Source organism: Phoenix dactylifera, chromosome 8 (assembly GCF_009389715.1).
Source record: "Phoenix dactylifera cultivar Barhee BC4 chromosome 8, palm_55x_up_171113_PBpolish2nd_filt_p, whole genome shotgun sequence".
NCBI lineage: Eukaryota > Viridiplantae > Streptophyta > Magnoliopsida > Arecales > Arecaceae > Phoenix > Phoenix dactylifera.
In genome coordinates, this window is record NC_052399.1 from 4,243,823 (window position 1) to 4,270,642 (window position 26,820).

Genomic DNA, 26,820 nt, shown 5'->3' on the forward strand with positions numbered 1-26,820 from the left:
CCTCCTCCCCTCAAATATACCGGTATTTCTGTCCAACCATATATGGTAGGACAGGTATGCCACAAAAATCCCTGCCTCAATAGATCTGGGGCGCCGCATGGAATCTCTCAGCAGATGGATCAGATCCTGCGCCAACACCACCGAGGCCGGTAGCGGTATCGGTGAGCTCCTCCATATGTCTCGGGCCCTAGGGCACTGCAGAAGAACATGCTCCATAGTCTCCTCGATATCTGCACATTCCTCACAACACTGAGAGATCCTCATACCACGCCGAGCTAACAAACTCCTAGTCGGAAGGCAACCCCACGCCACCTTCCAGATGAAGAGTGCCACTCGCGGGTGAACCCGCATCCTCCATATCCACCGCCCCTCAATCTGTCGTACTGGCTCCCTACTGATCAATGCATGAAGATCCCTAGCTCGCACCCGAGATCGCCCCGTCGGTATCCATACTAGCCTATCCGCCTCCCCCCTAGGGCTCGCTCGGGCTAAGACCAACTCCGCCAACTGCTCCCCAAATACCTCCTGAACCAACTCCTCCCTCCATCGCCCCCCCTCAGCATCCAATAGGTCACTGACCCTCCACCCTGCTAATCTCGTCGAGTCCACCATGGTCGGCATACAGCAAAGCGGTACCTCAGTCACCCATCTATCCTCCATCACATCGATAGACTAACCATCGCCAATAGCCCATCCGATCTCCGGAAGCACCACCGTAGCTCTGGCACACATCTCCCTCCACACCGGGGAATGACGACGTCCCACACGCACACCCGGTACCAAGGCACCATACTTAGCCCTCATTAGCAAGGACCATAGACTCTCGGGCTCAAGCACAAATCTAGCCACATGTCTGGCTACTAACACCTCACGCCTCACTGCCAAGGCTTGAACCCCCAGACCACCACTACTAGTCGGCTGGCACACCACCTCCCACGCCATCAAGTGAAAACCACCTCTACCACTGCTCCTCCCCCATATAAAGTCCCTAAACAACCGCTCCAGGGATCGCAGGAATCTCACCGGGACAATAGCATTGGAAAGCAGATAGATAGGGACCGATGTAAGAACCGAGCGCACCAAGGTGATCCTCCCTGCCATAGATAGTGTATGCATCTGCCACCCCGCTAATCTGCGTCTAATACAAAGCTCGCTAGGCAAACAATCCCCACTCCGCAACCGCCAGTCGGACAATGGGATGCCCAAATACGTCATCGTGCCCACCTGCTCACCCACCCCCAAAGTCTCCAATATCAAATGCTTCATAGCCAATCTAATCTTCGGGCTGAAAATGATGGCTGACTTGGTCAAGTTGACCCTCTGTCCTGATGCTGCACAGTAGTCCTGAAGAATCTGACCTATAACCCGGGCCGCCGGTCGCGTCGACCTGGCAAGAAGCAAACAATCATCGGCGAAGAGCAAGTGAGATATCGCAGGGGCCCCAACCGCTGGTCTATAAGCCTCCAACTCCTGAGTGTCCACTGCCTGGCGTAGGGATCTAGACAAGGTATCTACACAAATACTAAACAATAGCGGGGATAGGGGGCAGCCCTGGCGCAACCCTCCAGATGACACAAAGAACCGGGATGGCGTACCATTCACCAGAATGGCAAAGGAAAGGATCCGAATGCAGCCCATAACCCATCTAATCCACGTCTCGTGAAAGCCAAACCCCTGCAAGGACTGCTACAGAAAATCCCATCTCATCCTGTCATAGGCCCGCTCCATATCAAGCTTGATCCCCATCAAGCTTCCCCTCATCAGGGCCCTACCGAGATCAAACATGAACTCCTGGGCAATAAGCACATTGTTAGATATGCTCCACCCCTCCAGGAAAGCCCCCTGCTTTGGACCAATGAGTCTAGGGAGAACAACTCTCAACCTAGCGGCAATGATCTTCGCCGTAGCTTTGTACACGGTCGTACAAAGGCTAATCGGGCGATAATGACTCGGCTCCGTAGCGTCCTGCCATTTCGGAATCAAAGTAATAAAGGTCCGCTGCCAATCTGCCGCCATCACTGCCGTATCGAAAAACTGCTGTATGGCCGCCGTCACATCTCGTCCTACAATCATCCAGTATCTCTGGAAGAACAACGGAGGAAAGCCATCCGGCCCCGGGGCCTTGTCCCCCTCTAGGGACCACATCGTCTCTCTGATCTCCCTCTCCGACACCGGTCTAATCAGTGCAACAGTCTCATCCTCAGATACCCCTATCAAAAGCGATGGGATATCCACAGTGCTCCCTCCTGTAGTCTACTCAGTCCACCTGGCCCTGAAAAAGCTAAACATAATCCTCTGAATCATATCCGGATCCTCTGACAGCTGTCCATCCTCACCCCTGATGGCTCTGATCCTGTTCTGATGTCTCCTAATAACTGTCGCCTGGTGGAAAAACCTGGTATTTCTATCCCCCTCCACAATCCACTGAGCCCTCGATTTCTGTCTCCAAAAAATCTCCTGCTGTCTAAGGAGGCAGTCATGCAATGACAGAAGTGACCTCAACTCTACCATCTCCCCCTCCATAAGGCCCCCCCTGAGCCTCCTGCATCTGTAATCTGGTAATAGCCTCCTCTGCCTCCTCGATCCTCCTGAAGATGTCTCCAACCTCCTCACGGTTCCACCTCCTCAACCGTCTCCTCGTCAGCTCCAATCTCCGGGACACCTGGTACATAGCGTCACCCCTGAATGGTGTACTCCATGCCTCCCTCACCATCCCCCACGACCGCGGATAGCATAGCCACATCTTCTCAAATCTGAATGGGGGTCGAACTGGAATGTGTACATCTGTGCTCACCAATAGAGGACAATAATCAGACGCTATCCTAGATAAATGGCTCACCCGATGATCCGGATAGCACTGAACCCATCCAGCGGTCCCATAAGCTCCGTCAAGTCGCTCCCACACTCTAGCCCGACCCTGCTGATTATTGCACCAAGTATACCTGGGGCCCAAGAATCCCAGATCTATCAATCCAGTCGATGTCAGAAAGTCCTGAAACTCCGTAATCTTCCTCTCATAAGTAAACGGTCTACCCCCCATCTTTTCAGAGGGATCTGTAATGCAGTTAAAATCACCTGCTACTAACATAGGATAACCCAAACTGATCAGCTGAGACACCTCCTCCCACAGTATCCGTCGCATCCTGAAATCAGTACTGGCATACACCGCAGCAAATACCCAAGGCCTCATACTGCCCTCCGAAATTACCATAATCACCTCCTGGGTACAGACATGGAAAATATCCACTTTACATGGTCCCTGCGCCCATGTAACAATAATACCTCCTGATAGCCCTTGAGACTCCACTGAGTAGAATCCCCATGACTTCGGTACCGCTCTCCTAGCCTTCTGTAAGCTCTGTCCCGACAACCGGGTTTCCAATACTACACAAATGTCCGGATTGTGCTGCTGCACAACCCTACGAAAGGCCAGGGCGAAAGAAGGCTTTCCCGCGCCACGGCAATTCCATAGAAGGACCTTCATAATTCACCCATGGATTTATCACAACCCCCTAGCCCGGGGTTGCAATCGTGGAATACCGCCTCCTCGGAAGTCCCTCCACTTGCCAAGTCCCCTGGGTTCACCTGCTTCACAACTGCCATCAGTTGGGACAGGATATGGTGGTGTTCCCCTCCACCAGCGGTTTGTGCCAAATGGTGTGCCATGCCACAAGTTGCTTCAGATCCTGCCACCATACCCACCTTCGTTCCCTCACACAGCTCCACTCTGGTCCCCCCATCCCTGCTACAACCTTTGGGATCCGCACTGGAACTTGATTCCCTCACCTCCTGTCTCCCAGGACCACACTCCACACAGCTTGACATGGATGCCGTACCATGGCCCATAGAAATTGGCTGAAATGAAACATTCACAGAGCCAAGCACAGGAGCCTTACCTCGCCTGGAGCCATCCGGAGCCATCCCACTCCCTTCCCGCCTGTCCGTACGTCCCACCTCATCGGACGCCCTAACCGGAAAGCGCCGTCCGGATGCCGAGAGACCCGCCGCTGCCGAGCTTGCCCTTTTCGTCTTCCTTTCGGAGAACGCCATCACCCCACGCCGCGAGGTGTCACCGGCCCCCTGCCGTCGCGCTCCGCCCGCGGGGGTCGGTTGCCCATCGCCGAGAACGGTGGAGGGGAACTCCAGCTCCTCCGATGGCCACCTGCGTCCGGCCATCCTTCCGAACATGGCTGAAGGGGGATCACCCCCGATTTAGAGCAGCTCCCAGTCGCATTCCGACCCTTAGACCCAAGCCCTCGGCATGGGCTTCTAGATCTCTTCCTCGGACTCGGCCCGAGCCCGCCACAACCCAGTCCATCACCCAGCCCAGCCGGTGTATCAGACACCCGGCCCGGTCCATCGGTCAGCCCACACTCACCTGGGCCAGTTCCCCGGCCCAAAGCCTCATCGAGTCGACCCAGGCCCGACCCGTCGCCTAACTCGGCATCTGCACTGGGTTGACTCATCCCACCAGTGGCTGCCCCCGCACCAGCCATCATGACATCCTTCTCCGGCGTCTTTCGCCGGGCCACCTTAGAAGGTTTCTGCCACCCATCAAGGTCGACCGGCGAAGACACCCCAGTTGAGTTCTCGCTGGACCGGTAGGGAGTGGTCGCCGGGTCCGGCCGAGAACCCACCTCGGTTGCCTCCTTCCTCTGTACCGTCTTCTTGGCCACCGGCTTATGCCAGATGCGACTCGTCACCATCCATGGCCCATACGCCGCCGGCTCCTCCACTGCATCAGCTTCCCCAAGCTCCTGCCCAACAACCCCCTGATCATCCACCCCTGTGCCAGGCGTCTTCCTCCCCCCTGTCTCCACCGTCTCCCCCGTACCAGCCACGGGAGGGAATCGGCCACACTCCGGCGCCGAATGCCCAATCCGGCCGCATTTGGAACACGGAGCAGGCAGATTCTCATAGATGAAGCTTTGCCAAAAGGTCTCCTCGACTCCTCCGGTTCTTCCCCTCACCAGCGTCCCCGGTTTAAGGGAGCCAGAGCAGTCGAGCTCTATTTTCACCCTTGCGAAACCAAACCTCCGCCCCTGTTCCGTGAACCCATCTAGAGCCAATGGATTTCCAGCCCTTGCAGCAATTTTTTGATAGTCTCCTTCCTCCAGTAATCAAGAGGTAGCCATGGCAGCCGGAGCCAGACGACCACCCTACCCACCCCCATGGCACCAGGCACGAAGTTTGGTCGCCACCTATCCATCGCCAGAAGCTGCCCAGCCACCGTCCAGGGGCCGTTCATCACAGCAGCTTCGCGGTCACCCTCCTTGGCAAACCGGAAGACTATGAACCCATCCATAAGCGGGAAAAACTCCACACTGTAGTCCAAGCGACCCACCCTCTTGATCTCCTTCGCGATCCACTCACCTGGAACTGTCCTCCCCAGACTTCTTACAATGACCGCAGTGCTCCGCCATTCCGCCCGTGCGTCCTCCAACTCCTCCTCCGTGATGTCAACCACCTCGTCGGAGAATCTGTTCTGCATCACCTCCAGCTCGCGGGAAGATAGCTGGTGACAGTTGAAGCTGGCTGCCGGACGGATCCTTTCGCAACGTCTGCCCAAGACCGATCCTTCATCGCACCCCCCACACCCTGCGCAGCAGATCCCCCATCCTTCCCCGCCCCCGGTCGAGCCGAAGCCCCCTTCCGAGAATCCATACCACCACCCCTATACTGTTCGACCCCCACACCAGGTGTTTGGGAAAATACCCCACCCACCGCACGGAGATTGGCGCACCTAGGTACGCATCCCGAGTCACTCACTCTCTCTCCTCACTCTCTTCCAAGTTTCATCAAACGGTCGCTAATTTACATTTTCTTTTTTTTTGAAAAACTATCCAGGGCAATTTAGGCTCACTGTACAATGGATACTTTATAACAACAACGGACTTGGGAATTCATGTTCTGTCTGTAATGTATCCAATGTGTTTAATGGGGCATAGAAAAATGATCACGAAATGCACATAAATCTCAAAATCTACCATGCATTACACTAGGACCAAAACTTTCCGCTCAGCAACAGATGAACTTATAACTATAGTTTATTTGCTACTTTGTCACGACAGGGCCTAAAGATTGCCAAAAGCCTTCTTTGAGAGCACAATCAATTCACCTCTCAAACATAATCAATCCTCCAGCCATGTAATGAGGATATAATCGTCCACAACTTCGTTCTCTACCGCAAAATTAACCCACAATCGTCTAACCTTGTTCTCTTCATAACCTCGTATCATCATTTTTCTCTCTTTTGAACATCTGCCACGGGCCTTACACAGTTTCTACTATAGATTCTGCAGCAATTCATCCAGAACATCTCACAACTAAAGCTAAGTTTAGCTAGGAGGCCTGGTAACTTCCAAAACGTTATTCTCTTATCACAAAATAATATCATAACGACCATTAAGTTTTGTGTATTTCGTAGTCGTTCCTCTTGCAACAAGTATCAATCTCCGATCCAAATATGAGCTCAATGTTGTATTCATTGACAACAGTTCTTTCTAAGATTGCTCTAGCTTCTTGTATCCGACACCTACCTAAGAAGAGTTTTCCTTGTTGCCGATAGTAGAGCCAGAAGTGACATGAAAGGAACTAATCCTTCATTTTGCCTTCTTTAAGCTTCAGAACTATGCATATGCAGCACTCGGACTGGGACATGGGGCAAGAATCTGCCTGTTTTTTGATACTATACAGCTTTCAGACTGCGTAATAAATAATAATACTAACATCAGATTCTAGGAGGATTCTTGGATCGGCTCATCGTCTTTAGCCTTGTTTTTCAGTGATCTCTACTCCATGTCCCTAAAAGAGAATGTATCTAGAGAAATAAAGTTAGCTATCATTTCTTGTGCAGCTAAACATATTTTCAGAGAAGCTAATAGGGCATCCAACTGGGTGGCATTCTTTGTTGCTGATAAGTTTAGATTGCCAAAAAAGATTGGATGGTAAGTTTAGATTGTCTTTTGTGTGGATCCAAGGTTGAATTTATTTCTCATATATCCCTTTACATGAAATATTTGGACCATAATCAAGACTCATTTGAAACTTGAGAGGACGGCCATCTAATTTTCATGCCTTATGGACCATATGGAGGTGGGAAAAAAATTAGCCACAGTTTAGAAGAGCTTAAGATTAGCTTCATGCTAGCAAATTTGGCGCAAAAAGAATGAGAAAAGCTTCCTCAAAAATAATAAATCCAATCTATTCGATGCTTCATATATAAGACCCTACAGTCCTATTAGTATCACCAACATATGTTGAATGATCGTTTAAGATATGCTCTTTGTATCGTGCATTTTCCAGCCCTTTCATGTTTTTGCAACTCTACATATCCTAAACTCTTTTTTTTGTTTTAATAATTGGGAGAAGTGTCTTGCTTCCTTCATTTGCAGTAAAAAAAAAAGGAAGAAAAAAAAAAGACTTCCTAAAACCATCATGTTGGCTACTTTTATAAAGAAAGGATTGCGTGCTACAATCGCTTCTCCACTGAGACCTGGTGTCACTCAACGGTAGTAATCCATGAATGAGATGTATGCTCTAAGCATGTCGCTTTTGTCTAATCTAAACAACTCATAAGTCAACGGTCTACCTCGGTCTCCAGAGGGTCAAGATTGACTAGACCTTCTATCTTCACATCAATATACCCGTTATGTAATAATACCTTTTTAAGCACCAATCAGCTCGAATCTTATCGGATCGCCAGTAAAATTATTAGCCGTCCATCGAAGCCTCGGACTGGAGAATGGAGATGGCCTTCAATCGGTACGGGTGCAAATATCGTGTTCCCGGCCGTTTTTAGATGAAGCCGACCTCTGGATTTTCGAACCTGCGCACGAATCTTGTCGATTGATCGCGCACGAGCGAACGGTCCCCGTCCGCCGGGCACTCTACAAATACCCTTTAATCGCTTGCCATATTTTCCCGCGTAGAAGGGCGAGAGGAAATTCTAATACTAATAGCAGAGCGAGCGAGCGAGCGAGAGAGAGAGGGAGGGAAAATCTCAGAATAGAAAGAAGGTCGGGGAGGGCGGCGGAGGCGACCTGAGAGTTATCACAGCAAGAAGAGGGCGACGATGTGGAGGACGGTTTGCTCGCAGCTCGCCCCATGGCGATATGCCGCCCCCGGCGGCGCCGCCTTGCGCAACCGCGCCGCCGCCGCCGCCTTGCGCAACCGCGCCGCCGCCGCCGCCTCCATCTCCTCCTCTCCCTCCCCCTCCTCCTTCCAGAAGACCGCCCCCCTCTTCTCCGCCGATTCTGGTGTCCTCTCTCTCTATCTCCCACCTGATCGATTATCCCCGTCGGGGATTGGCTTCCGATTTCGTGATTACTTGCTTTCTTGATCCAGGTAATGCTTCGTTGAAGAAGAGGGTAGAGGATGTGATCCCGATCGCCACCGGGCACGAGCGGGATGAGATCGAGGCCGAGCTCGAGGTAGGTTTTGTCGTGTCTTGCTTTCTTGTGCTCGCCTTCTTGCTTGCTTAATTGCTACATGAGAGATGGTCGCGATCTTGCCCACTTATCATTTCATTTTGCTGGATTCAGGGGAGGAAGATATTCGATATGGAGGCTCCAGTCGGTCCGTTCGGCACCAAGGTCAGTGGTTCTGATTTGTTGTGCAATTTGCTTCAGATTTTGAAAGTCCCGAGATTCTGATATCGTCGTTTTCTATTTCGTTGGTTGTTATATTATTCTTATTATTCTTGTTATTGTTCTTGGTATTGTTAAATTATAATTAGATCTGGATGATGATAGATAGTGAAATATGGATCTTGTTATTTTATATTCTTGTAATATTGTGTGTTCGGTGATGAGCGGAACATATGCGGCATATAGTTTCATTGTAAACACGAGGCATTTTTAGGAAGGTAAAGATGCAAGTCATGCAACCAATATTTCTCCTGGAGATTTTTTGATATGAATTTTAGCTATTTCTAAGATTGTCTCGTTGTGTGAAGGAACTGTCAAGAAGGCGAAAGAATACCGTTTTGACCAAAAAAAAAAAAAAGGATGTCAAGAAGTCTTTTTCATTTTCTGGGTGGTCTCAAGAAATAAGATTGACGCGTCTTTAATTTTCTTTGGTTAATCTAATGGTAATGTGTTCAACTACACCTTAGCCTAAAATATAGATCAAGTATTGGAATTCGTGATGCCTGGAATAGTAGACAGCAGACACAAGTCTATTTGAGGTAGAGCTTCCACTGCACCTTCATTGTGGAATAGTATGCATAGCATCTTTTCTTATTTCTGTCAACTTTTTTCTTTTGTGTTTTTTAATGTATAACTTGATAGCCATCAAAGCCCTAATATTACATGGAGACCAAATGTTTGGTATAAAAACTATAGAAAGAATGTTTTGATAGGATGAATCTTGCCATTGCAGGCTAGAAGTTTGATAGACAAATGTGGCATATGAATATTGCTTACATTTAATTCACTTACCCGTTTTTCTTCAATTGATATGAATTGGCTTTAAAAGTTTAGCACACATGCACATACACGATAAAGAGACACCTCTCACTTGAAGTCAAAAGAAAGTGCCTTCATGGAATTGATCTTTGTATATGAAATTCATTATTATTCTTGACTTGCTATCAACTTGGAGAAAGGTACTTATTATATGAAACAACCTTCCAACTCTTGTGTTAGGTTTTGTTTATAATATTGAAGCAATATTCAAGGGACAAAAAGACATGCCATAGATCTAAACAATGGATAACGTGGAGACATACAGATCCATCAAATAAAATTGATAGCAGAAAAATGTCAAAAGCTTTAAAACTTCTCTTGGTGCTCCCAGGAAAGTACTAGAGCCTAGCGGTAGGAGCCCATGGGTGAAGTCTAAGTGGAGTCTGGGCTTCACATTAGAGCCTAGCGGAGAAGATGAAACTACTATAGGAAAAAAGAATTAGAGATGGAGTGGAAATAGGGGCCAAACTCCATAATGCAGGGAACTCCAAGGGTGGAGTTCTTACCCTTGGAGTTCTGTTTATGTTAGTTGTATAGATTATAGCTCCACCAAGGATGCTTGCATGCTTAACTTCCATATCCATAGGATGCATCCCATAAGGTGAGAGTTGGCTAAGGAGAGGAAGTTTGGAGGATCAGGATTGCTGTTTTCTCTCACAATCCTAGATTGTCAAAGATATAGTGATCTCACATTTGGATGAACTCATTATTTCTACCAAAGTCTGCAGTTTTGGTACCAAATACCTATTGGTATCTGATCGGTATTGTATGGTTCTGAATTGTATTGTACCGACATTCTATACACAAATGCATACCAATTCAGTATCAATATAGCATTTTTATTTTTTTTGTTTTTGAGGATTATTTTACGCTTTATTCATCTTTAATAAGAAAGAAGAAGAAAAAGAAGGAAAGAAATAAAGGAAAGTAGAAGAAAAGGGCAAAAGAAAGAAAGGAAAGAAAAAGAAAAGGTAGAAAGAAAGAAAGGAAAGAAGAAGAAAAGGGAAAAAAAGGAAAGAAGAAGAAAAGGAAAGGAAGGAAGGAAGAAGAAAAATAAAAAAAAGAAAGGGAAGAAGAAGAAAAAGAAGAGGAAAGAAATGAAGGAAGAAGAAAATGAAAAAAAAGGAAGGGAAGAAGAAGAAAAGGGCAAAAGAAAGAAAAGAAAGAAAAAGAAAAGGGAAAAAAGAAAGAAAGGAAAGAAGAAGAAAAGGAAAGGAAGGAAGAAGAAAAATAAAAAAAAGGAAGGGAAGAAGAAGAAGAGGAAAGAAATGAAGGAAAGAAGAAGAAAATGAAAAAAAGGAAGAAAGAAGAAAAGGAAAAAAAGGAAGGGAAGAAGAAGAAAGGAAAGAAAGGAAAGAAGATTTAGATCATGGATTACAAGATTTTAGTGACAATAATTCTAATGCTTTTTGGTATATTGTCATGTTTATTTTTTTAATTTGTTTTCTGTAATCTTGACAGGTGATCTTGGTGTTACAGTTCTCATAATTAGGATTTTAGTTTGAGACTGATCTTGGTGTTACAGTTCTTTTTATTCATTAGTGATAATCCTTTTGGGTTTGACTTTAGCACCACATAGTCAAAGCTGTCTTCTTTCCCAAATAGATAAGGTTTCTGTTTCCTTGAGCAATTGATAACAAATGCCTTAAAAGGTCCATTGCGAATGTGCTCCTATTTTACCATCGTTTGTCATGATGTCCAGAATATCTAGCTCTATTCATTTGCAGCAGGAGGTCAGCGATAGTAACATTTTTACATTTTCTAGTTATCCCTAAAGGATAAAACTAGGATGCCTAGGTCCATTTGAACAGCTGAAACTTATTATTTTTCTCATATACTAAATGTTTTGTATACTGCTTAACACATATTCATGTTGCATAGAAAAAAAGAAAAGAAAGAAAGGAAGGAAAGAAGAAGAAAAAGAAAGAATGAAGGAAAGAAAGAAAATAAGGGAAGAAGAAGAAAAAGGAAAGAAAGGAAGGAGAAAGGGGGAAGAAAAAAAAAGAGTAAGAAAGGAAAGAAAGAAAGAAAAAGAAAGAAAGGAAGGAAAAAAGAAGGAATGAAGGAAAGAAAGAAAAAGGACAAAGGATAGGGGTCCCGAACCACTTCGAACCAAGCAAAACTGGGTAGTCTTGCTGGGATTGACCTTGTTGGGACTTCCTACCAAGCCAAACTATTGAATCGTCCTAGTCAACGTCTGCTATGCTGATACTGGGCCTCAAACCGATTGCCCGACACGGCCCCGCGTCGTGTCATTCCAGCCTTGTACCGACACAGTAGAGGCGGGAGAATGGGAGAGAGAAAAGGAGAGAGAGAGAAGGGAGATGCCGGCAGAGCGTTAAGGAGCGGCCACGCAGAGAAGATAGAGACCGAAGAGCCGCCGCACGGAGAAGGCGAAGGCCGGGGATTTGCGGAGGCGGGGCTTCATTTCTAGTCCCCTGTTTCGTTCAAAACAGGAGCCCGGAGGAGACCCATTTTATTTTTGCGAATTTTAAGTAAGGATGCAAATGGGTCGGGTTGACCCGTGATCCGACCGGCTTAACCCGACCCGACCCGTTTTGGAGGATCCGTGGGGCCGGATCGAGTCCTAAAATTGGACTTGTTCTATTTTTTGGGTCAGAGCTAAGTTTACTGAATTTAGACCCGATCCGACCCGACCCGACCCGACCCAAATCTATAAAATTATTTGAGCTCGCAAGGGTACAAACAAGTAAGTTAGCTTAGACCTAGAGAGAATATATCTCACATCAAATCTTATTTAACAAATATTAAAATTCTTTCTTTGATCAATTTATTCTATTTGTGTTTTCCCTCTATTGAAAATGTATATTACTATATTATTTATTGATTATAGAGCTTATTTATTCAGTTTATGAGTCAACAGGTAGAGAATCTTAGTTGAAAAAATGTGGGCAAACTTTTGATAGTTTTACCGAAAATAAAGACAGAGTGGACCTTCTATGAGCTCTAATTCATCATATATTATTATTTTGCTTGACCTTTCTATCTAACTTCAAAGGTTTTAGATGTCATAACCCACATTTATAACAGACACTGACTCCTCGCTATGATCCACAGGAACTAAGGCTACATGGAGATCACAATTTCTGACTCGGATCCGATGAGGACCCGACTCGGTTCCGAACTGGACCCAAATTTTTTGGGTTGGATCCGGATTATACATAGACCTGCCTTGACCCAAATGACATGTTGGGACAAAAATTGTAGCCGTGGAGCCGAACCAACATGATCTTCTATTGGGTTGGGTTTGGTTCCAAAATTAGGACTCAAACAAGGAACCGGGTTGGGTTGGGGTTATTCATGATCCAGTCCGACCCGATGCATTTGCGCTCCGAATTTTAAGTAAAAGTCGGCAAAAATAAAAGGCCCCCTCCGAGCTCTTGTTTCGAGCGAAACAGGGGACTGGAGGCGAAGCCCCATCTCTGCGGCTCCCGAGCCTTCGCCTCCTCCACGCGGAGGCTCTCCGGTTGGCCTCTCTCTTCCTTCCTCTCTCTCTCCCCCGCTCTTTCTCTCTCTTTTCCTCTTTTTCCTTCTCCTCTTCCTCCATCACCGGTCTTGGTTTCGTTGCTGGAACCGTCCCAATCCGCTGCCGGTATGGCTTGAGATGCCCCGAACTGGACAGTTCGGAATGGTTCCACCGACCATGGTCTTAGTAACCAACCAGTTCAGGTCGGTACACTCCGAACTGAGTGGTTTGGGATGGTTTGGCCAACCATGATTTCTGCAATATTAGGATTATGGATTTATTATCCTTCCCTTTCAATTATTTCTTCAATCACTAGATCTCTTTTATAGCCCACTCCTATATCTGTAAGTTGTGAAAGTTATCATATGATCAACTAATGATTCATCAAAGGAAGCCTTGCATGTCTTTTGTATCTATGCTTGCATCATTGTATTCTTGTTTTTCTCAACTAATTGTAGTTTGCAACCTGTGAGCATATATTTTGTAGGACTTTGATTTATAAAAAAAGAAGATGCTATGTGGTTACCTTACTCGCATGCTTCTCAGCTTGGACAAAATAAGTTTTTTAGCATGCATATGTTCCCTTAAAAGGATAAAAAAAGTATGCCTCGTCTTAACTTTTAGTCCTTAAAATCTTTAAAAGAATATTCTTTTCATATGAACTCAAGTGTCCTATACAAATATCTTTTATAAGGCAATAAAAGAGAACGTATTTATTGTCATACAACATTTTGTGGATATACTTGCACCTCTTTAAAAGGAGACAAAGCACATTTTGCAGATGTACTTGCATCATTCGAAAATTGCTCTGCCAGGCTTGTTTTGTATTGCAGTTAGGAAATTGACTACGCATCTGGTATTTAGTAATGGGCTATTTTTAGTGTATCTGCTATTTTCTTAGAGGGATATTTTCATATGCTAGTTGTAGCCAAATCTCATTTTTAAGGTGGGAGTGCAAAATGATATTATGGCAGAAGCAGGAGACTATCATGAATTACCTTAGTGGGTTTGCAATTCCAACCTTTCCTGCAGATTTCACCTGTGTTTTCAGTGGATAAGTTATACCATTATTCTAGGATAGATTATATTCTCTTACTGTTGGATAAATAATGTTCTTTGGTCTTTTATTTGGTTGGATATGGTTTAGTATTTGCAGTACCATGTTAGTATAAAAATCTGAAAAGATGCATTTTTTATCCCTTTAGATCTACCTTGCTCTGCATGGTTCTTTGACTTGACCAGCTTGTTTACCCATCATTGTTCCAACTTGTTCGTTAGCATCTACAAATGAGTCATGGTTCCCCTTTGAAATTTGCCCTTATCTCAACGAGGATAATTTAAGCTGGTCTACATTAATGTGACCTCTTTCCTACTGCCGACAGCCAGTATTATTGTAATAGCTTGTTAGTTACATAGTAGCTATTGGCTCTCTTATCTACAATCCTAGATTTTATGATAACTTTGCTGGATGGTGATCACATATTATCTTCCGGTGCTTGTAGTAGACTATTTTTCATTTTAACTGGTTTTTAATTGTCTAACTCTGTGACCAAGTCATCCTTGTTTGCTCTGTTTGTAGGAGGCCCCTGCTGTCATCCAGTCTTCTTATGACAGGAGAATAGTGGGTTGCTCTGGTGGTGAAGGTGCTAAGTTGCTATAGTATGACAGAAGTATTCTGATTCTATCCATTCTCATTGTTAAGAGCAAATTTTAGCTATGGTATTTCTTTATTGAAGAATTGACTTTGATGTCAGCTGAAATATTCATTTAAAACTTCAATGTGTTTGCAGAGGATGAACATGATGTTGTATGGTTTTGGCTGGAGAAAGGCCGGCCACATGAATGTTCTGTTTGCTCTCAATATTTTGCGGTAATTGTGATACTCGATTCTTCTAGCTTAGGTTAAAAAACGATAAGATGGGAGGCATATTACACATAATCTTCAATAGATGTTTTGTGTTAAGGTTTCTGTGATGGAAATGCTGACTTATTTTGGTACTCTTTCTGCAGCTGGAGGTGACTGGTGCAGGAGGGGATCCTGAGGCACATAGTGATGATGATCATCACTAAAACCAACAGATTTCTGCAAAAAATAAAGAAAAAATTGATGCGGCAGTCATTTTGATAATGTGTAGCTGCAGATGACTTCTGGATTTCTTGTTGAATCAATTTTCTTGCTCCGAGTGTGTTGGGTGTATTTGGCAGTGATTTTTTCATGACCTGATGGTCATCCATTTGAACTTGGATTCTTTAAGCTTTTCGGTGCATCATCAATTAATAATGAGTGGCCAGATAAAGCTCAAGATTCTTTCTTCATTACATTAAATCAAATTGAAACAGGTTTATCTTGTGCGGTGTAGCAATGCTTTTAATTGTTGGATTTTGTCTTGGTTGGTGGTTGCACGGACAGGGCAACAAATAATGTCAAGAGAGTGCTTGAATCATGGCAACATGTCATCAATAGCTGCTTATAATGCTCGTCAACATGCCTACAACTGTTGGCTCCGCTTGTTGGCACCCTTCCTCTAAGGGCTTGCTTCGTGGAGGAGATCTGCTGTTCAAATCAGAACTGTTACCCAAAAATATGTTGGTATCATACCACATAAGACAAAGCAAAGGCTGCTTGTGGAATCACTTATGGTGAGTTATTAGCAGGGTTTGCAGTGCTTCGTATGGCCAACAACATCGCATTTTGATGGATGTGGCTAAACAACTTTGTTTAATTCTGTGAATGCTGCTGTCTGCGGTCGGAGCTTTGCTATCTGAGCACATAATCAGATACTATGATCGGACCGATGTAAATCTAGCAAGCAGCCTCCATGGTGGGTGTTATTGCTGGAGTAATCTCAAGGTGGTTGACTTCCGATGAACCCTTTGAGCGGAAAGTTGCATATTTGGTTTAAAGTTTGTTACATCGCCACGGGGAACTAATGTGGTGGAAGGGCTGCAGTCAAACTGTGAAGACCCGAACTGAAGTCGGCAAGGAGTGCCGACTTCAGTTGGGTCATCGTGGTCTGCCCACGAAGACCACGCCGGCCGAACGGCCAGCGGGATCTCCGCCCCACCCCCCTCTTCCCTCTCCCTCTCTCTCTCTCTCTCTCCCTCTTTCTCTCCTCTGAGAGCCTCATCCGAGCCCCATCCTTTTCCCCATCCCTCTGAAAAAAAAAAAAAAAAAACTTGAGTTTTTCCCCTCATCTTCTTCCTTTTTTTTGAAAGGATCGCCGGAGCCACCGTCGCCGCCACCGCCGCCGGATATCCTTTCGTCGACGACCGGAGGTGAGCAAGACAACATAGACCTATTTTTTTTTTGATTTAAGGGGAGAGAAACGATGAGAATCAATGGGTTTTACTTCCCCTGTTTCGGGGAAGTTCCTTTTGGGAGATTCGGCCGGCCGACGGTGGCCGGCCGGGGTCAATCCGGCCGAAATGGGTTCGGCCGGAGGTGGGTGAACGGGGGCCGGGCTTCCAGCCCCGGTCTCCCTCTCTTTCCTCCCTTTCTTCCTCTCTTTCTTCTCTTCTTCTTCCTCCGCTCGGCTTGTGACAGTGGGATGGCCGACGGCGGCGGGCCGAGCGCCGCCGTCGAGGGCCACAGTCGGCCGTCGAGGGCCGACCGGAGCCACCAGCCACCCCCCCTTCTTTCTTTCTTCTTCTTCTTCTCCTTCTTCTTCCTCTTCTCCTTCTTTTTCTTCTTCTTCTTCTTCTTCTTCTTCTTCTTCCGGCTGGGTGTTTTTCCTTGCATTGATTTCCGTGCCTGATTTGTGAACCAGATCTTGGACCGGGTTCAAACTGTGAACCGGTTTCACCTATGCTGTGAATAGGGTTTGATCCGAGTTGGAGTAAATGGGTTCTGATTAGGGTCTGAATCTGAGTCAAGAATTTGGGTTGGAGAATCTGTGTTGGGCTGAGTTGAACCTAATTGGATCTGTGGGCTGGTTTGGTATGGGCCTGAGATCTGATCTGGACCTGAATCTGGTTTGGTTCAATTGGGCCTAATCTGTTTTGGGCTACAATTGGTTTGGGTCTAAAGAATTCTGATTTTTGGGATTTAGTCTATTTATTCTTAGGGTCTATGCTTGATTTTGGGGACCCATTCTTGGATCTTTGAACTTAGGAATTTAAGGGGTTGGAATTAGTTTAAATTATGTTTCTAAATTAATTAAATAATTAATATTTATGTTTAACCAGGGGTTCGTGATATCTGTGGCAGGAATTTTTTAAGCAATCCCAGGTAGGTGACCGTTGCTTTAAAGTAGAATTTTAACATATATCTTGCATATGTTGATTTATTAATTTATTATTGGCAATATGTGTTAGAATTAGAATTAAATATTTAATTTCATAAATTATTATGTGCTTTACTGTTGGGAGTATGATTATGACTTTGATTTGGAAAGTTGATTTATTGATTTTTAAAATCCGCGTGACTATAGTCTAGGCGCCGCCAATGGGATGATACGTTGGCCCTGTCGACTTGTACTGAGGAACTAGTTCCGACACCGCGACCACCGGTGATAGAATAGTGGCGGCACAGGGGTGCGTTTTGCTCTTCGGAGCGGCTCAATGGAGCGTGAGTTTGGCACCAGGGGGTGCGGCACAGTGGTGCGTTGGCTCAGTGGAGCGGCTCTTCGGAGAGTTGTATTGGCACTTCGGTGTAACCATGCCACTGGGTGATGTGGCCGTAGTCATGCGGTTGAGATATTTTGAGTCTCGGATCGGGTTTACAGATTATTGTGTGGATTTTTGGATTTATGAGTTTAGCTGCTTTTATATGCATTATGACATGTTATATGATGACTTTATTGCATGATGTTGCCTACTGAGCTGTTAGCTCATTCCTACTATTTACATTTTTTTACAGGTGATGATATGTGACTATGGGGATTATGGGGTGGAGTGATCATGATGTAGTTAGCTAGTAGATATTGACTTTTTCTTTTGACTTATGTATATATGGACATTTGAATTGAAAGTTGGAATTTATCTTTGTTTAGCTATTGATGTGGAATCTGATTTATCTGCCTTGCGTGCCTGCGGGGTCCGCCCTGCAGGTGCGCGGCGTCTGCTCGCGCCCCGGGCCCCCGGGTTCGGGGCGTGACAGATTTAGTGGTATCAGAGCTTAAGGTTAAGGTATCCTAGGGTTTATGTTCAGGTGAGTATCAGTGGAGAATTATGATAGAAAAACTATCAGAGATTTGGTTTATAATCACTTGAGATTGTAACAAGAATGATATTATAATCTAAGGTTTAAGACTACTAGGGACTGTGGCCTTAGTGGCATTAAAGTTTGAGGTTTAAGCTTATTGAAAAATGTGACCAGTTGGAATCTGAGCATATGTTTAAGATCACTAGGGATCGTGACAGAAATATATCATAGCTTAAGGTTATGATCATTTGGGACATGATAATTAAATTCAGTGCTTAAGGTGTGAGATCACTGGGCATTGTGATAAAATGTATGCATCGGATTTGGTTTTCGATGAGTGTGGAAGGAAAGTATAAATTGTCTTTGATCATGATAAGAGAGGGTAGACCTAAGGCATGTATAGGAAGGTTAGCCTTGGCATATTAGTTATATCATGTTTAGATGTTGTGTAAGTAATCTGAAAGTTCAAACATGATATGGGTGCAGATGTAATAGTACTTTTGGTTTTGTTGGTAATTATTAGAGTAGAGTTTGTGCATGGATCTATTATAGCATTGGAGTGAGCTAAGAACGATTTTTCATAATATTAAAACAGATTGTTCTTCGAGGTTAAATCTGTATATGAAATTATATTTGGTATTGACATGTTTGGATATTTTAAATAGATGTATTTCTATTGGTGGGTTAAATTTTTTGGGCTAGTAAGCAAATTGGTGGAGAATTCTAATTACTTGAATTTGTATATTCAGATTGGGCTACTGAATTTTTCTTATAATTGTTGGAGACTATTGGATGTGTTAATTTGAACTCAAGTCTCGGTTTATGATCTAACTAGAAATTTTTGTCATTGTAAAATACAAAATTGAGTAGAAATTTCGATTTTGAGATGCTTATGTGAGTTATTATGTGTAGCATTGATCATAGACATTAAGAATTTTGGTGAAAAAGAATTTGGAGGTTGATAGGGTTAATTCCTACTCATAGTGATATTGGCTCAACAGTTCTAACCCATTGAATTTGAAGTAAATTCTGTTGGAAGGAAAATCAATGTAGATTTTTTGATTAAATTGCTAAGGGAATACAAGAATTACCCCTTTAAATTAAACCTAGATATTTTTGGATTCTAAGAAGGTTGTGGAGATCACGTAGTGACCTTAAACTTGACTAAAGGATTGGGGGTTAATTATGGTAAGTATACTCTATATAAATTGAGGACAAAAAGATCTAGAGGTTTTGCTCTAGTTCTACTTGGAAATTTGAAATTTGGAGTTTCTTAGTCTTAATGCAAAGTGATACTTTAGTCAGAAATCATTTGTGACTTTAAAGAATTAAATGAATTAAATCAGAGTGTGCAGCGGAAGTCTGGTGGTTTGACTTATTTTGAAACTGGTTAAGATCATTAATATTTGATCTAAAAGGCATTATGATGAAATACTTGAGTTAGTTTCAGGAGAATGTTGTTGATTCTATGGATGATCTAAAGGTAGCTCTGTAATTTTCACCAGTGGATCTTCTATTGTTGACAACTTTTGGGAGAATCTTGGGCATGTTAAATTTAGCATTTACGATTAATGATTCCTTGGTTGGTCTTAGACTTGGAATGTTTTAACATGGATCTCTTATTTGTTGGAATGATGTGGGAGAAAGAAAAGAAAAAAAAAACGATTATAGAATATTAAGAGGATTTGATACTAAAGATTTCTCCTATTTCTATTAAGCCAATTATGATCTCTATGTAGAATCAAGAGAAATTAATTTGTTTGGGATATAATTATGGCATTTTAATCCAAGGTTGGGAGTTTGGAATTCTTTTGAAGGAGATCAAAAGAACTTACTACGTGTGGTAAATAGGAAGGACCAAGTTTTGAGGAGGCGCACGATTCCTTATGTAAAGGTGCAGTGGAGCAATCACAGTAAGAGAGAAGCCACCTGGGAGCTGGAGGAGGAGATGAGAGAGAAGTTCCCTGCCTTGTTCTTGGATTGAGGTATGTTTTAATTTCGAGGACGAAATTTCTTTTTAGTTGGTTAGAGTGTGAAGACCCGAACTGAAGTCGGTAAGGAGTGCCGACTTCAGTTGGGTCATCGTGGTCTGCCCACGAAGACCACGCCGGCCGAACGGCCAGCGGGATCTCCGCCCCACCCCCCTCTTCCCTCTCCCTCTCTCTCTCTCTCTCCCTCTTTCTCTCCTCTGAGAGCCTCATCCGAGCCCCATCCTTTTCCCCATCCCTCTAAAAAAAAAAAAAAAAAAACTTGAGTTTTTCCCCTCATCTTCTTCCTTTTTTTTAAAGGATCGCCGGAGCCACCGTCGCCGCCACCGCCGCCGGGTATCCTTTCGTCGACGACCGGAGGTGAGCAAGACAACATAGACCTATTTTTTTTTTGATTTAAGGGGAGAGAAACGATGGGAATCAATGGGTTTTACTTCCCCTGTTTCGGGGAAGTTCCTTTTGGGAGATTCGGCCGGCCGACGGTGGCCGGCCGGGGTCAATCCGGCCGAAATGGGTTCGGCCGGAGGTGGGTGAACGGGGGCCGGGCTTCCAGCCCCGGTCTCCCTCTCTTTCCTCCCTTTCTTCCTCTCTTTCTTCTCTTCTTCTTCCTCCGCTCGGCTTGTGACAGTGGGATGGCCGACGGCGGCGGGCCGAGCGTCGCCGTCGAGGGCCACAGTCGGCCGTCGAGGGCCGACCGGAGCCACCAGCCACCCCCCCCTTCTTTCTTTCTTCTTCTTCTTCTTCTCCTTCTTCTCCTTCTTCTTCTTCTTCTTCTTCTTCTTCTTCTTCCGGCTGGGTGTTTTTCCTTGCATTGATTTCCGTGCCTGATTTGTGAACTAGATCTTGGACCGGGTTCAAACTGTGAACCGGTTTCACCTATGCTGTGAATAGGGTTTGATCCGAGTTGGAGTAAATGGGTTCTGATTAGGGTCTGAACCTGAGTCAAGAATTTGGGTTGGAGAATCTATGTTGGGCTGAGTTGAACCTAATTGGATCTGTGGGCTGGTTTGGTATGGGCCTGAGATCTGATCTGGACCTGAATCTGGTTTGGTTCAATTGGGCCTAATCTATTTTGGGCTACAATTGGTTTGGGTCTAAAGAATTCTGATTTTTGGGATTTAGTCTATTTATTCTTAGGGTCTATGCTTGATTTTGGGGACCCATTCTTGGATCTTTGAACTTAGGAATTTAAGGGGTTGGAATTAGTTTAAATTATGTTTCTAAATTAATTAAATAATTAATATTTATGTTTAACCAGGGGTTCGTGATATCTGTGGCAGGAATTTTTTAAGCGATCCCAGGTAGGTGACCGTTGCTTTAAAGTAGAATTTTAACATGTATCTTGCATATGTTGATTTATTAATTTATTATTGGCAATATGTGTTAGAATTAGAATTAAATATTTAATTTCATAAATTATTATGTGCTTTACTGTTGGGAGTATGATTATGACTTTGATTTGGAAAGTTGATTTATTGATTTTTAAAATCCGCGTGACTATAGTCTAGGCGCCGCCAATGGGATGATACGTTGGCCCTGTCGACTTGTACTGAGGAACTAGTTCCGACACCGCGACCACCGGTGATAGAATAGTGGCGGCACAGGGGTGCGTTTTGCTCTTCGGAGCGGCTCAGTGGAGCGTGAGTTTGGCACCAGGGGGTGCGGCACAGTGGTGCGTTGGCTCAGTGGAGCGGCTCTTCGGAGAGTTGTATTGGCACTTCGGTGTAACCATGCCACTGGGTGATGTGGCCGTAGTCATGCGGTTGAGATATTTTGAGTCTCGGATCGGGTTTACAGATTATTGTGTGGATTTTTGGATTTATGAGTTTAGCTGCTTTTATATGCATTATGACATGTTATATGATGACTTTATTGCATGATGTTGCCTACTGAGCTGTTAGCTCATTCCTACTATTTACATTTTTTTACAGGTGATGATTTGTGACTATGGGGATTATGGGGTGGAGTGATCATGATGTAGTTAGCTAGTAGATATTGACTTTTTCTTTTGACTTATGTATATATGGACATTTGAATTGAAAGTTGGAATTTATCTTTGTTTAGCTATTGATGTGGAATCTGATTTATCTGCCTTGCGTGCCTGCGGGGTCCGCCCTGCAGGTGCGCGGCGTCTGCTCGCGCCCCGGGCCCCCGGGTTCGGGGCGTGACACAAACATGACTTAAAGCATTAGATAGATTTGGGGCGACAGAAATGTCAAACAAAAAAAAAATGATAACCTTCTTGGCTATTATAGACGTGCCGCAAGCGGATGTGTACAAGGAGATACTGCAGACGAAGTTGGTCAAGAGAGAATGGGCAGCATGGTAAAAAGGCTTACTTTATCTTATTATTATTATAAGTATTATTTCTTAAAGAAAGAAAGCTTTTCCTTTTCCCATACATGATGGGAATGCCACCTTTCCGAAGAAGGTTGCCGATGGGCTCGGACAGCGGATAAGGCTTCGGGATCTGACGATTTTTTCCTTTTCTTTTTTCGGTAGTATTGGGGTATCATTCGGAGAGCTATGGTAAAGGTTGTTCAGTACTTCTTTATCAGGGCAGTGATGCATGAGGATTGGAAGGTCACCTTCATCACGCTCATACCGAAGCATCAGGAGGCGGCAAAGTCTTGTCACTTCAGATCCATTAGTTTGTGCACAACCCTGTACAAATTTGTGGCGAGAATAATGGCGGGTAGGATGAAACCCCTATTGCCTGGCATCATCAGCCAGAAGCAGGGGCTTTTGTAGCCAGCAGAAACATCTCCCACAATGTTATGTTGGCCCAGGAGATGATGTGAGATCTTCAGCGAGCACCGAAGTGGCGAAGCTTGATGGCAGTTAAGCTGGATATGGAGAGGGCTTACGATAGGATCAGATGGAGTTTTCTTCAGCGGGCACTGGAGGCTTACGGTTTCCATAGGCGGTGGATTGGATGGGTCCTGGGGTGTGTCCGAGGGCCAAAGTTCTCTATCTTGGTCAACGGTACACCATCATCTTTCTTTGAGTCCACCATGGGGTTGCGTTAGGGATGTCCCTTATCCTCATACTTATTCATTATCTGTGCTGACATTTTGTCCCGTGCTTTGCAGAGAGTGTGCGCCAGTTGGGAGCTGGAGGCCTATATTCCAGCACCGGAGGCTGAACCTATTTCCCACTTACTCTTCGCTGACGATTATCTTCTCCTGGTCAGGGTGCGGGTTTCTGATGCACGGGTCCTCCGCAGGTGTTGGCGGGTTACTGCGCTCCGCAGGTGTTGGTGGGTTACTACGCGGCGTCCGATCAGAGAGAGAACTTCCTTAAGCCAGCCATTCATTTTAGCCCTAACACGGAGAGTAGAGTCAAATAGGAGATCTGGTGCAGCGGGTCCAGAGCAGGTTGGAGGGATTGAGGGCATCTTCCCTATCCATGATAGAGAGATTGATACTTGTTAGATCAGTGTTAGGATCCATGCCGGTATATCTCATGGCCAATACTATGGTACTGAAGACGACTCTGTTGAGGATCGAGCGACTTTTTCGGAGCTTCTTGTGGGGGTCACGCGGTAGAGGCCATGGGGTGCATCTGGTAGCATGGAGCAGGTTTGCCTTCCCACCAGTGAGGGTGGTCTGGGGGTGCAGTTTTTCCTGAAGAGGTGCGAGGCTTTCATTGCTCGGCACGTAGTTCGGTTCATGTTAGAGCCACACGGACTCTGGAGTCAAGTGATGGCAGCCAGATATGGTCGAGGAGGCTCAAAGGTGGCATGGAGTGGTCATCGAGTCTTCTTCATATGGCGCGAGATCGGGAGGTACCTACTGACTGTGTCGGCAAACACCAGGTGGCTGATAGGCAATGGACAGAGCATCGATGTGACTGGTGATCTGTGGGTGGATACTTTTTCCCTGAGATGCTGGCCGACCATGATTGATACTGAGGTAGTGGAGGGGCTGCGGGTGTGTGACCTCCTAGCATAAGAAGGGGCAGAGTGGGATGAGGCCAGACTACGACAGTTGTTTGGGGTACACCTAGCTAAGAGGATTCGGTCCCTTTCGGTACTAGAATTTGCGGGGCTAGATGTCAGGGTTTGGGGTACCTCGTGCAAGGCCAATGTTAGATTGAGAGACCTCTCCCGTGTTATCTAGCAGGAGCATGAGCTGGGCCGAACTCTATTTGGATCTGGAGGTCCGGGCTTCACCCGAGGGCAGCACTCTTCTTATGGAAGGTGACGTGGGATTGCTTTCCGACGAGAGCAATGCTGAGTAGGCGTGGCTGGGGGATCCCCGTAGAGTGCAGGACATGTGGTGCTAAGGAGTGGGTGGACCATGTGCTATTCTAGTGTATATAGGCGAGGTCGACATGGCAATTGACAGGGATCCCGCAAGAGGCCTAGAGTGAGAGGCTACAGTTTCTACAGGTGATACGACAGTGGTTGGCCAGTTCGCGGACATGTCAAGAGGCCATCAGAGCGATTTGCACAGCACATCAGATCTGGCTGGCAAGGAATGCTCGTATTTTCAGCGAGCGCAAGGTGTCACCGAAGTTTATTGCGGAGTTCGCTCGAGTATATATGATGGAGATTAGGCCCACCCTCTCTTCAGATAAACCTTTGATAGCTCGGGACACCTAGGGTTCTCTCTCTACTCAGGCACCTCCAAGCTTCCTCAAGGTCAACCTCGACGGGTCGGTGCTGGATGGAGGTATGCGGGGCGGTGCGGGATTTGTTATACGAGGCCCGCACTCTAGGGTGGTGGCAGCGGGTGGTTGCCAGTTGTTTGACACGTTGGTTCCGAGGGCAGAGTTGCGAGCTGCTTGGGCTGGTCTCCGACATGCGTGGCAGGTGCTGCAAGCCAGTTCGATCATCATGGAGGGCGATTCGGCCATAGTTATCAGGTGGATTCGAATGGGGGGTCGAGGGGTGAGAGCACGAACTATCCCCTGATCCAGTACATAGGGATGATGACGAGGGATGGGGTGGCCTTCCAAGTCAAACATGTATTCAGAGAAGCCAACGGGGCGGCTAACTGGGCGGATGTCTATGCGGCCCACCACTCAGGGTACACTCTTTGGTCAGAGGAGAAGGAGTTGCCACAGACACTCTACGGGTTAGTGTTTGTTGATATTTTTGGATATATTCGTACGTGCATTGTATGAAGAACCCGCCAAAAAAAAAAAAACTTGCATTTATTTTTTTAATTATCAGGCATTGCATAATTTGTATAATGCTAGCTATGTTAGTGTGGGGTCAAGTGGAAACATGGGGCCACTTGGCCTCGGGGATCCCGTCTCGGTTGCAATTTTTTATCGACATCTTGTATCCTGCGCATGGAAGTTGAAGGCTATTGGATCATCGTTTCGAAACAATCACTAGCGCATTATTTGGAATCGTCTCGTTCGTTTTGTACCAGTACACCTCGTTGCTGGGAGATTTTTCCAATGGCAAGGAGGACATAAATTCCAACACCTTCCCATGTTCTCTCTCATAAATCTCTCCCCAGAGAACCACCAAGAAAAGAAGAATGGATAGAGGAAACATGACGGTGGACACCATGGCTGAGCGGATGTCTCGGGTCCTCTCGGATTCCGCGAAAGCTCAGAACAATGCCCTCCAGGCCCTGTCCTCCCTCACCAAGGTCAGCGCTCAGAACAGGAACCTCCTCGCCCGGACGCAGGACGCCATCCCCCTCATCCTCGGCCTCTCCCTGTCCCCCTCCACCCTCACCCAGACCCTCTCCCTCTCCATCCTCTTCAACCTCTCCCTCAACCCCGACCTCAAGCAGTCCTTGGCCAGAGCCAACATCATCCACAACCTCAACTCCATCCTCCTCTCCCCCAGCTCGCCGGAGGCTGGCAAGCTGGCCGCCTCCCTGCTCTGCAGCCTCGCCATGCTGGACAAGAACAAGGCGCCTTTCGGCGTCGCAGGCACCGTGGAAGTGGTCATCCAAGCGCTCAAAAGCTCTTCCAACAGCTCCGCGGCCCACCACCTTCTCAGCTCTTTGGCCGAGCTGGTGCAGTTCCACGGCAACTGCACCCTCGCTGTCCGGGCCGGAGCCGTGCCTGCACTGGTTCAAATCCTGCAAGGACCCGCACTGGACCTCGCCGGCTCTTCCCTCGCAATACTTGGCCTCATGGCAAGGTTCGAGGAAGGCATCCAGGCAATTCGGGCCGTCGATGGAGTTGCCGGCTTACTGGTGGATGGGCTGAGGACGGGATGCATGGTGAGCAGGGAGAGCGCCGCGGAAATTCTGGTCAAACTGTTCGCGGAGAGTGAAGAGTGTCTGAGGGAGGCTGCGAGGAAGGACGAATTCTTTTCTCTGCTCGCCGATTTGTCGATTCGGGGCTCGGAAAAGGCTCGCGAGAAGGCCGCGGTGCTCATGAACTTACTCATGAAGGCTGATTTGGATTCCTATGTGCAAGAAGGGGGCTCCATGCATCGAATATGAGATCGCTTCCATTTTGTTTTGGTCACCACCTCAACTCCCCCAAGATTCTCATTCCTTCGTGGGCTTTGCTCCCTTCTATTTTGTTTCGTTGTTTGCCGGCACCTGCCTCTTACGTCATAGTTTTCTTCTGCTTTCTAATCGAATCGTGATGAATATTCTGGGATTGTGATGCGGCGATCCAACGATTTAGCTCTTAATTTGAAAATTCTAGACCTGCAAATTTAGGCTTGGATTTAATCCTGAAGCATCAAAATCGTTCGTATATATGCAGACATCATACGTTAATTGCACATCTAAGGCCTACGATCCATGAAGA

At 45.9% G+C, this 26,820-nt stretch overlaps 2 protein-coding genes across 2 annotated transcripts; both read left to right on the forward strand.

The window, feature by feature from the left end:
- Positions 1-8,074: 8,074 nt before the first annotated feature.
- LOC120111465 (cytochrome c oxidase subunit 5b-1, mitochondrial-like) lies at positions 8,075-22,439 on the forward strand. Its single transcript, XM_039128516.1, has 6 exons — positions 8,075-8,258; positions 8,347-8,432; positions 8,544-8,594; positions 14,534-14,597; positions 15,766-15,905; positions 22,256-22,439. The coding sequence occupies exons 1-5, from the start codon at positions 8,075-8,077 to the stop codon at positions 15,855-15,857; spliced, it is 477 nt and encodes a 158-aa protein (XP_038984444.1). The 3' UTR covers positions 15,858-15,905; positions 22,256-22,439.
- Positions 22,440-25,595: 3,156 nt separating this feature from the next.
- On the forward strand, positions 25,596-26,504 carry LOC103708827 (U-box domain-containing protein 14-like). Its single transcript, XM_008793921.1, has one exon. It carries the CDS (start codon positions 25,596-25,598, stop codon positions 26,502-26,504), a length of 909 nt encoding a protein of 302 aa, XP_008792143.1.
- The last annotated feature ends 316 nt before the right edge of the window (positions 26,505-26,820 follow it).